This window comes from Phasianus colchicus, chromosome 40 (genome assembly GCF_987193195.1).
Source record: "Phasianus colchicus chromosome 40, bPhaCol1.hap1.1, whole genome shotgun sequence".
Classification (NCBI taxonomy): domain Eukaryota; kingdom Metazoa; phylum Chordata; class Aves; order Galliformes; family Phasianidae; genus Phasianus; species Phasianus colchicus.
The window spans coordinates 1,397,111-1,409,724 of NC_143475.1; the positions used below are offsets into that span (position 1 = coordinate 1,397,111).

A 12,614-nucleotide genomic window follows, 5' to 3' on the forward strand; every position below is an offset into this window, starting at 1 on the left:
TATTTATGTTTATCATTATTTATTCCTTTCTTTTCCAATTAATCCCTTAATTAATTTCATTGCGGGTCTTTATTTATGTATATCTTTATTTATTCCTTTCTTTTCCAATTAATTCCTTAATTAATTTTGCTCCGGCGTTTATTTCTTTATTTCTTCATTCATTCCTTTCTTTTCCAATTAATCCCTTAATTAATTTTGCTCCGTGGCTTTTCCTCATCCTGGGGGCCCTGGGGGGGCGGGGGGGGGTCTTTAATTGGGGCTGGGGTCTTTAATTGGGGTCTTTAATTGGGGCTGGGGTCTTTAATTGGGGCTGGGGACTTTAATTAATTGGGGCTGGGGTCTTTAATTGGGGGCTTTAATTAATTGGGGCTGGGGTCTTCAATTAATTGGGTCTGGGGTCTTTAATTGGGGCTGGGGTCTTTAATTAATTGGGGCTGGGGTCTTTATTTGGGGCTGGGTTCTTTAATTGGGGTCTTTAATTAATTGGGGTGGGGTCTTTAATTGGGGCTGGGGTCTTTAATTGGGGTCTTTAATTAATTGGGGCTGGGGTCTTTATTTGGGGCTGGGGTCTTTAATTGGGGCTGGGGTCTTTAATTGGGGTCTTTAATTAAATGGGGCTGGGGTCTTTAATTAATTGGGCTGGGGACTTTAATTAAATGGGGCTGGGGTCTTTAATTAATTTGGGATGGGGTCTTTATTCGGGGCTGGGGTCTTTAATTGGGGTCTTTGATTAATTGGGGCTGGGGTCCTTATTTGGGGCTGGGGTCTTTAATAATTGGGGCTGGGGTCTTTAATTGGGGCTGGGGACTTTAATTAATTGGGGCTGGGGTCTTTGATTAATTGGGGCTGGGCTCTTTATTTGGGGCTGGGTTCTTTAATTGGGGTCTTTAATTAATTGGGGCTGGGGTCTTTAATTGGGGCTGGGGTCTTTAATCGGGGTATTTAATTAATTGGGGCTGGGGTCTTTATTTGGGGCTCCTGTCTTTAATTAATTGGGGCTGGGGTCTTTAATTGGGGTCTTTAATAATTGGGGCTGGGGTCTTTAATTGGGGTCTTTAATTAATTGGGGCTGGGGTCTTTAATTGGGGCTGGGGTCTTTAATAATTGGGGCTGGGGTCTTTAATTGGGGCTGGGGTCTTCAATTGGGGTCTTTAATAATTGGGGCTGGGGTCTTTAATTGGGGCTGGGGTCTTTAATTGGGGTCTTTAATTGGGGCTGGGGTCTTTATTTGGGGCTGGGGTCTTTAATTAATTGGGGCTGGGGTCTTTAATTGGGGTCTTTAATAATTGGGGCTGGGGTCTTTAATAATTGGGGCTGGGGTCTTTAATTGGGGCCTTTAATTAATTGGGGCTGGGGTCTTTAATAATTGGGGCTGGGGTCTTTAATTGGGGCCTTTAATTAATTGGGGCTGGGGTCTTTAATAATTGGGGCTGGGGTCTTTAATTGGGGCCTTTAATTAATTGGGGCTGGGGTCTTTAATAATTGGGGCTGGGGTCTTTAATTGGGGTCTTTAATAATTGGGGCTGGGGTCTTCAATTAATTGGGGCTGGGGTCTTTAATTGGGGCTGGGGTCTTTAATCGGGGTCTTTAATAATTGGGGCTGGGGTCTTTAATCGGGGTCTTTAATTGGGGCTGGGGTCTTTAATTGGGGCTGGGGTCTTCAATTGGGGTCTTTAATAATTGGGGCTGGGGTCTTTAATTGGGGCTGGGGTCTTTAATTGGGGTCTTTAATTAATTGGGCTCCTGCAGAAGAAAATCCTGATCATCATCTGCTGCGTGGTGCTGGGGGTGGTCCTGGCTTCGTCCATCGGGGGCACCTTGGGCTTATAGGATTTCCTGTGCCCTAATTAATTCGTTCATTAACGCCCCCCATCACCCGCCCCACCCCCCATCTCCCGGTAATGAGCAATTAACCCCCTGTGAATAAATTAAGAGATAATTAACGAGTCACGCGAACGGACATCGCAGCACGTGGTCCAATCGCCCCCCCCCAAAAACCCCAAAACCCCAAACAACCCCAAAATCCCCCCCATCTCCCCCCCACTCCCCCCCGCATCTCCTCATAATGAGCAATTAACCCCCCTTGAATAAATTAAGAGATAATTAATGATTCATGCGGACGGACATCGCAGCACGTGGTCCAATCGCCCCCCCCCCCTCAAAAACCCCAAAACCCCAAACCCCAAAACAACCCCAAAATCCCAACCCCCATCTCCTCCCCACTCCCCTCCCCATCTCCTCATAATGAGCAATTAATCCTCCTTGAATAATTTAAGAGATAATTAATGATTCATGCGGACGGACATCGCAGCACGTGGTCCAATCGCCCGCCCCCCAAACCCCAAAATCCCAAAACAACCCCAAAAAACCCCAAATCGAGCCCTCACCCCCCATCCTCCCCCCCCCCCCCCCATCTCCTGGTAATGAGCAATTAACCCTCAATGAATAAATTAAGAGATAATTAATGATTCACGCGGACGGACATCGCAGCACGTGGTCCAATCGCCCCCCCCCCAAAAAACCCCAAATCCCCCAAACCCCAAAATCCCAAAACAACCCCAAAATCCCCCCCATCTCCCCCCCACTCCCCCCCGCATCTCCTCATAATGAGCAATTAACCCCCCTTGAATAAATTAAGAGATAATTAATGAGTCACGCGAACGGACATCGCAGCACGTGGTCCAATCGCCCCCCCCCCTCAAAAACCCCAAAACCCCAAACCCCAAAACAACCCCAAAATCCCCCCCATCTCCCCCCCACTCCCCCCCGCATCTCCTCATAATGAGCAATTAACCCCCCTTGAATAAATTAAGAGATAATTAATGATTCATGCGGACGGACATCGCAGCACGTGGTCCAATCGCCCCCCCCAAAAACCCCAAATCCCCAAAACCCCCCCAAAAAAACCCCAAATCGACCCCTCACCTCCCATGCCCCTCCCCCCCATCTCCCAGTAATGAGCAATTAACCCCCCCGTGAATAAATTAAGAGGCAATTAATTAATGATTCATGCGGACGGACATCGCAGCACGTGGTCCAATCGCCCCCCCCCCAAAAAACCCCAAAACCCCAAACAACCCCAAAATCCCCCCCATCTTCTCCCCACTCCCCTCCACATCTCCTCATAATGAGCAATTAACCCCCCTGTGAATAAATTAAGAGGCAATTAATTAACGAGTCACGCGAACGGACATCGCAGCACGTGGTCCAATCGCCCCCCCCCCCAAAAACCCCAAAACCCCAAAACCCCCCAAAAAACCCCAAATCGACCCCTCACCCCCCATCCTCCCCCCCCCCCCATCTCCTGGTAATGAGCAATTAACCCCCTGTGAATAAATTAAGAGATAATTAATGAGTCACGCGAACGGACATCGCAGCACGTGGTCCAATCGCCCCCCCCCAAAAACCCCAAAACCCCAAAACCCCCCAAAAAACCCCAAATCGACCCCTCACCCCCCATCCTCCCCCCCCCCCCCCCATCTCCTGGTAATGAGCAATTAACCCCCAATGAATAAATTAAGAGATAATTAATGATTCATGCGGACGGACATCGCAGCACGTGGTCCAATCGCCCCCCCCCTCAAAAACCCCAAAACCCCAAACCCCAAACAACCCCAAAATCCCCCCCATCTTCTCCCCACTCCCCCCCGCATCTCCTCATAATGAGCAATTAACCCCCCTTGAATAAATTAAGAGATAATTAATGATTCATGCGGATGGACATCGCAGCACGTGGTCCAATCGCCCCCCCCCAAAAAAAACCCCAAAACCCCAAACCCCAAAACAACCCCAAAATCCCAACACCCCCCCACCCCAAAACCCCAAATCAAACCCCAAAACAAACCCCAAAATCCCAACACCCCCCCAAACCCCAAAACAACCCCAAAATCCCAACAGCCCCCCCACCACAAAACAACCCCAAAACCCCAAAACAACCCCAAAATCCCCCCACACCCCAAAACCCCAAAACATCTCCAAAATCCCAACACCCACCCACCCCAAAACCCCAAATCTAACCCCAAAACAACCCCAAAATCCCCCCCAACCCCAAAACCCCAAATCAAACCCCAAATCAAACCCCAAAATCCCAACACCCCCCCAAAACCCCAAAACGACCCCAAAATTCCAACACCCCCCCCACCCCAAAACCACCCCAAAACCCCAAAACAACCCCAAAATCCCCCCACACCCCAAAACCCCAAAACGACCCCAAAATCCCAACAGCCCCCCCCAAACCCCAAATCAAACCCCAAAACAAACCCCAAAATCCCCCCCACCCCAAAACCCCAAAACAACCCCAAAATCCCAACACCCCCCCCACCCCAAAACCCCAAATCAAACCCCAAAACAAACCCCAAAATCCCAACACCCCCCCCACCCCAAAACCCGAAAACCACCCCAAAACCCCAAAACAACCCCAAAATCCCAATACCCCCCCACCCCAAAACCCCAAAAGGACCCCAAAACCCCAAAACAACCCCAAAATCCCAATACCCCCCAACCCCAAAACCCCAAAATGACCCCAAAATCCCAACACCCCCCCACCCCAAAACCACAAATCAAACCCCAAAACAAACCCCAAAATCCCCCCACACCCCAAAACCCCAAAACGACCCCAAAATCCCAACACCCCCCCCACCCCAAAACCCCCAAACCACCCCAAAACCCCAAAACAACCCCAAAATCCCCCCACCCCAAAACAAAACAACGCCAAAACCCCAAAACAACCCCAAAATCCCAATACCCCACCCCAAAACCCCAAATCAAACCCCAAAACAAACCCCGAAATCCCAACACCCCCCCAAAACCCCAAAACGACCCCAAAATCCCCCCACACCCCAAAACCCCAAAATGACCCCAAAATCCCAACACCCCCCCCACCCCAAAACCACAAATCAAACCCCAAAACAAACCCCAAAATCCCCCCACACCCCAAAACCCCAAAATGACCCCAAAATCCCAACACCCCCCACCCCAAAACCCCAAAACAACCCCAAAACCCCAAATCAAACCCCAAAATCCCAATACCCCACCCCAAAACCCCAAATCAAACCCCAAAACAAACCCCGAAATCCCAAAACCACCCCAAAATCCCAACACCCCCCCACCCCAAAACCCCAAATCAAACCCCAAAACAAACCCCAAAATCCCAACACCCCCCCACGCCAAAACCCCAAAACAACCCCAAAATCCCAATACCCCACCCCTAAACCCCAAATCAAACCCCAAAACAAACCCCAAAATCCCCCCACACCCCAAAACCCCAAAACAACCCCAAAATCCCAACACCCCCCCCACCCCAAAACCCCAAAACCCCAAAACAACCCCAAAATCCCAATACCCCCCCCACCCCAAAACCCCAAAATGACCCCAAAATCCCAACACCCCCCCACCCCAAAACCCCAAAATCAAACCCCAAAACAACCCCAAAATCCCCCCACATCCCAAAACCCCAAAACGACCCCAAAATCCCCACCACCACCACCCTACAAATCCCTGCCATCTTCTGCCCCATATCGCATCCCGCCCACCCCATAACCTGGGGGGGGGGGGGAAAAAGGGTTTGGGGGGGGTCGGTTATGGGGTGGGGAGTTGGGTTTATGGGGTGGATGACTTATGGGGTCGGGGGGAGCCTTGGGGTCGTTTATGGGGTTGGGTTGACCCATAGAATCGGTTATGGGGTCAGGGAGAGCTTTGGGGTCATTTATGGGGTTGGGTTGATCTACGGGATCAGTTGTGGGGTCAAGGTGGTCTTTGGGGTCGTTTATGGGGTTGGGTTGACCTATGGGATCAGTTGTGGGGTCAGGGGGAGCCTTGGGGTCGTTTATGGGGTAGGGTTGACCCACGGGATCTGTTGTGGGGTTGATGTGACCCACAGGATTGGTTATGGGGTCAGGGGGAGCCTTGAGGTCGTTTATGGGGTTGGGTTGACCCATGGAATCAGTTATGGGGTCGGAGAGAGCCTTGGGGTCGTTTATGGGGTTGGGGTGATCTACGGGATCAGTTATGGGGTCAGGGTGAGCCTTGGGGTTGTTTATGGGGTTGGGTTGACCCATGGGATCAGTTAGGGGGTTGAGAAGATCTTTGGGGTTGTTTATGGGGTTGGGTTGACCCACAGAATCAGTTATGGGGTCGAGGTGATCCTTGGGGTCGTTTATGGGGTTGGGTTGACCCATGGAATCAGTTATGGGGTCGGAGAGAGCCTTGGGGTCGTTTATGGGGTTGGGGTGATCTACGGGATCAGTTATGGGGTGGATGACTTATGGGGTTGGGTGGACCCATAGAATCAGTTATGGGGTCGAAGTGATCCTTGGGGTTGTTTATGGGGTTGGGTTGACCCACAGAATCAGTTATGGGGTCGAGGTGATCCTTGGGGTCGTTTATGGGGTTGGGTTGACCCATGGAATCAGTTATGGGGTCGGAGAGAGCCTTGGGGTCGTTTATGGGGTTGGGTTGACCCACAGAATCAGTTATGGGGTGGATGACTTATGGGGTTGGGTGGACCCATAGAATCAGTTATGGGGTCGAGGTGATCCTTGGGGTTGTTTATGGGGTTGGGTTGACCCACGGGATCAGTTATGGGGTCTGGGAGAGCCTTGGGGTCGTTTATGGGGTTGCGTTGGCCCATGGGATCAGTTATGGGGTCGAGGTGATCCTTGAGGTCGTTTATGGGGTTGGGTTGACCCATAGAATTAGTTATGGGGTCAGGGGGAGCCTTGGGGTCGTTTATGGGGTCGGGGTGACCCATGGGATCGCTTATGGGGTCTGAATGACCTATGGGATCACTTATGGGGTCGGGGTGACCCATGGGATCAGTTACGGGGTTGAGGGGAGCCTTGAGGTCGTTTATGGGGTTGGGTTGACCCACAGGATCAGTTATGGGGTCAAGGTGGTCTTTGGGGTCATTTATGGGGTTGGGTTGACCCACAGAATCAGTTCTGGGGTCGAGGTGACCCATAGGATCGGTTATGGGGTCGAGGTGATCCTTGTGGTCGTTTATGGGGTTGGGGTGACCTGTGGGATTACTTATGGGGTCAGAGTGACCTATGGGATCACTTATGGGGTCGGGGTGACCCATGGGATTGTTTATGGGATTAGAATGACCTATGGGTTCACTTATGGGATCAGGGCGACCTTTGGGTTTGTTTATGGGGTTAGAGTGACCTATGGGATCACTTATGGGGTCGGGGTGACCCATGGGATCGGTTATGGGGTCGGAGTGATCTATGGGATCACTTATGGGGTCAGGGCAACCTTTGGGTTTGTTTATGGGGTCAGGGCGACCCATGGGATTGTTTATGGGGTTAGAATGACCTGTGGGATCACTTATGGGGTCGGGGTGACCCATGGGATTGCTTATGGGGTCAGAATGACCTATGGGATCACTTGTGGGGTCGGGGTGACCCATGGGATCAGTTGTGGGGTTGGGTTGGTTGGACCCAGCTCTGGATGTGGGGTCTGAGGCGGTTCTGCCCCCTTCCCACCATGCGTGGGCTGCCCAACTAACCAGCTAACCAACCACCCATCCGACCAGCTAACCAACCAGCCATCCGACCAGCTAACTACCCATGCGGCCGGTTAACCGACCACCCGACTGGTTAACCGCCCAGCTAACCACCCATCCAACCAGCTCCCCAACTGGTTAACTACCCACCCACCCACCCAACCGACCAGTTATCACCCAGCTGGTTAACCGACCACCCAACTGGTTAACCACCCAACCAGCTAACCAACCCATCCAACCTCCCAGCAGGTTAACCAGCCATCCAGCTGCTTAACCGACGGTCATCTCAACCAGCTAACCACTCATCCACCCACCCACCCACCTGGTTAACCACCCAACCAGCTAACTGCTCGCTCAACCAGCTAACCGGTGACCCATCCAACCAGCTAAGCAACCAACCAGCTAACAACTGCCCACCCAACCAGCTAACTAACCCGCCTGACTAGCTCACGACTCGCACACCATCCATCCAACCAGCTAACCGACCTCCTAACTAACCAGCTCACCAACTCATCGCTCAGCTGACTGCCTCATTAACTCATTAACCATGCTGCTAGCTAACTAACCCACCGACCAGCTAACCAACCCACCGACCAGCTAACCAACCACCCCACCGACCAACTAACCAACCCGCTGCCCAGCTAACCAACCCAGCAGTCATCCAGCTACATCTTCACCTCTCCAACCACCCACCCAACAACCCAACCAACCACCCAACAAACCAACCAACAACCCAACCACCCAACATACAACTAACCAACCACTCAACAAGCCAACCAACCACCCATCCAACAACCCAACCAACCAACCACCCAACCAGTCACCCACCCAACAACCCACCCAACCACCCAACAACCCACCCAACAACCCACCCAACCAACCAAGCACCCAACAACTCAACCAACAACCCACCCAACCACCCAAAAAACCACCCAACAACCCACCCAACAACCCAAAAAAACACACAACAACCCAACCAACCACCCACCCAACCAACCACCCAACCAACAATCCACCCAACTACCCACCCAATCAACCACTCAACAACCCAACCACCCACCCAAACAACCACCCAACAACTCAACCAACCACCCAACCAACCACCCACCCACCCAACAACCCACCCAACCAACCACCCAACCAACAATCCACCCAACTACCCACCCAATCAACCACTCAACAACCCAACCACCCACCCAAACAACCACCCAACAACTCAACCAACCACCCAACCAACCACCCACCCACCCAACAACCCACCCAACCAACCACCCAACAACCCACCCAACCACCCAACCAACAGGCCAACCACCCAAACACCCACCCACCCAACCACCCACCCACCCAACAACCCAACCAACCACCCACCCACTCAACCAACCACCCAACAAACAACCCAACCAACCACCTACCCACCCAACAACCCAACCAATCACCCAACAACTCAACCAACCACCCAACAACCCACCCAACCAACCACCCAACCACCCACCGAACCACCCACCCACTCAACCAACCACCCAACAACCCAACCACCCACCCAACAACCCACCCAACCACCCAACTAACAACCCAACCACCCACCCAACAACCCAACCAACCACCCAACAACCCACCCAACCAACAACCCAACCACCCAACCAACCAACCACCCAACTAACAACCCAACCAACCACCCAACAACCCACCCAACCAACAACCCAACCACCCAACCAACCAACCACCCAACAGCCCAACCACCCGCCCAACAACCCAACCAACCACCCACCCAACCAACCACCCAACCAACCACTCAACAACCCAACCAACCACCCACCCAAACACTCACCCACCCAAACACCCACCCAACTAACAACCCAACCACCCACCCACCCCACCAACCACACTACAACCCAACCAACCACCCACCCAACCAACCACTCAACAACCCAACCAACCACCCACCCACTCAACCAACCACCCAACAAACAACCCAACCACCCACCCACCCAACCAACCACCCACCCAACCACTCAACAACCCAACCACCCACCCACCCAACCAACCACCCACCCAACCACTCAACAACCCAACCAACCACCCACCCAACCACCCACCCAACAACCCACCCAACCAACCACCCAACAACCCAACCAACCACCCACCCAGCCAACCAAGCACCCAACAACTCAACCAACAACCCACCCAACCACCCAAAAAAACACACAACAACCCAACCACCCACCCAAACAACCACCCACTCACCCAACCAACAACCCAACCAACCAACCAACCACCCAACCAACCACCCAGCTACACCCCACAACAACCCCACAACAACCCAACCACACCCCATAACAACCCAACTACACCCCACAACCACCCCACAACAACCCAACCGCCCTACAACCCAACTCCACCCCGCAACAACCCCGCAACAACCCAACCACACCCCACAACAACCCATCTACACCCCCACAGCCACCCTACAACCCAACTACACCCCACAACCACAACACAACCACACCCCGCAACCACCCAACACCCCAACCATCCTACAACCCATCTGCACCCCACAACAACCTAACTACACCCCACAACCCAAAGAGCCCACAACACCCCAACCACACCCCACAACAACCCCACGACAACCCAGCTACACCCAGCCACAACCCCATAACAACCCTCATACACCCCACAAAGACCTCACAACACCCCAACCACACCCCACAACCAAACTACACCCCACAACGACCCCACAGTGATCCCACAACCCAAAGACCCCGCAATCACACCCCACAACCCCATAACAAACCAACTGCACCCCACTACACCCCACATCTACCCTGCAACAACACAACGACCCCACAACACCCCAACTGCACCCCACAACAACCCCATAACCACCCACCTACACCCCACAACAACCCCACAACCACCCCAACCACACCCCACAACAACCCCATAAGAACCCAACCTCACCCCACAGCAACCCCACAACTCCACAACACCCCCACAACAACCCCACAACCACCCAACTCCACCCCACAACGACCCCACAACCCCATAACCACCCAACTACACCCCCGCAACAACCCCACAGACCCCAACTGCACCTCACAACCCCACAACCACCCAACTACACCCCACAACGACCCCATAACCACCCAACTCCACCCCACGACCCTACAACGACCCCACAACAACCCACAGACCCCACAACGACCCCACAACCCCATAACCACCCAACTCCACCCCACAACAACCCCACAACGACCCAACCGCACCCCACAACGACCCCACAACAACCCACACACCCCATAATCACCCAACTCCACCCCACAACACCCCAACTACACCCCATAACGACCCCACAACGGCCCCACAACCCCATAACCACCCACCTCCACCCCACAGCAACCCCACAACGACCCAACCGCACCCCACAACGACCCCATAACCGCCCAACTACACCCCACAACGACCCCACAACACCCCACTCCACAGCGACCCCACAACGACCCAACCACACCCCACAACGACCCCATAACCACCCAACTACACCCCACAGCGACCCCACAACTCCCCAACCACGCCCCACAACGACCCCACAACACCCCAACTACACCCCACAACGACCCTACAACGACCCAGCCGCACCCCACAACGACCCCACAACCCCATAACCACCCAACTCCACCCCACAACGACCCCACAACTCCCCAACCGCACCCCACAAGGACCCCATAACCACCCAACTGCACCCCACAACCCCATAACCACCCAATGACACCCCACAACAACCACATAACCACCCAACTCCACCCCACAACGACCCCACAACCCAATAATCACCCAACTCCACCCCATAACCACCCCAACTACACCCCACAACGACCCCACAACGGCCCCACAACCCCATAACCCCCCAACTCCACCCCACAGCAACCCCACAACGACCCAACCGCACCCCACAATGACCCCATAACCGCCCAACTACACCCCACAACGACCCCACAACACCCCACTCCACAGCGACCCCACAACGACCCAACCGCACCCCACAACGACCCCATAACCACCCAACTACACCCCACAACGACCCCACAACGGCCCCACAACCCCATAACCCCCCAACTCCACCCCACAGCAACCCCACAACGACCCAACCGCACCCCACAATGACCCCATAACCGCCCAACTACACCCCAACTCCACCCCACAACACCCCACTCCACAGCGACCCCACAACGACCCCATAACCACCCAACTACACCCCACAACGACCCCACAACCCCATAACCACCCAACTCCACCCCACAGCGACCCTACAACTCCCCAACCGCACCCCACAACGACCCCATAAACACCCAACTGCACCCCACAACCCCATAACCACCCAATGACACCCCACAACAACCACATAACCACCCAACTCCACCCCACAACGACCCCACAACCCCATAATCACCCAACTCCACCCCATAACCACACCAACTACACCCCACAATGGCCCCACAACCCCATAAACACCCAACTACACCCCACAACGACCCCACAACACCCCAACCCCACCCCACAGCGACCCCACAACGACCCAACCGCACCCCACAACGACCCCATAACCACCCAACTACACCCCACAACGACCCCACAACCCCATAACCACCCAACTCCACCCCACAGCGACCCCACAACTCCCCAACCACGCCCCACAACGACCCAACCACACCCCACAACCCCATAACCGCCCAAATCCACCCCACAATGACCCCACAACCCCATAATCACCCAACTCCACCCCACAACACCCCAACTACACCCCATAACGACCCCACAACGGCCCCACAACCCCATAACCACCCACCTCCACCCCACAGCAACCCCACAACGACCCAACCACACCCCACAACGACCCCATAACCGCCCAACTACACCCCACAACGACCCCACAACACCCCACTCCACAGCGACCCCACAACGACCCAACCGCACCCCACAATGACCCCATAACCACCCAACTACACCCCACAACGACCCCACAACCCCATAACCACCCAACTCCACCCCACAGCGACCCTACAACTCCCCAACCACGCCCCACAACTCCCCAACCACGCCCCACAACAAC

The 12,614-nt window shown here is 54.0% G+C and overlaps 1 protein-coding gene across 3 annotated transcripts in view; it reads left to right on the forward strand.

The window, feature by feature from the left end:
- STX1B (syntaxin 1B) overlaps positions 1–1,985 on the forward strand; it is a 65,564-nt gene extending 63,579 nt beyond the window's left edge. For 2 of the 3 annotated variants that reach the window (XM_090130313.1, XM_090130312.1), the window contains exon 11: positions 1,750–1,982. In XM_090130313.1, coding sequence (XP_089986439.1) covers positions 1,750–1,830 — 81 coding nt within the window. In that variant the 3' untranslated portion in view covers positions 1,831–1,982. Of the gene's footprint in view, positions 1–1,749 lie in introns of all 3 variants that reach the window. The other variant, XM_090130314.1, reaches the window with a different exon arrangement.
- The last annotated feature ends 10,629 nt before the right edge of the window (positions 1,986–12,614 follow it).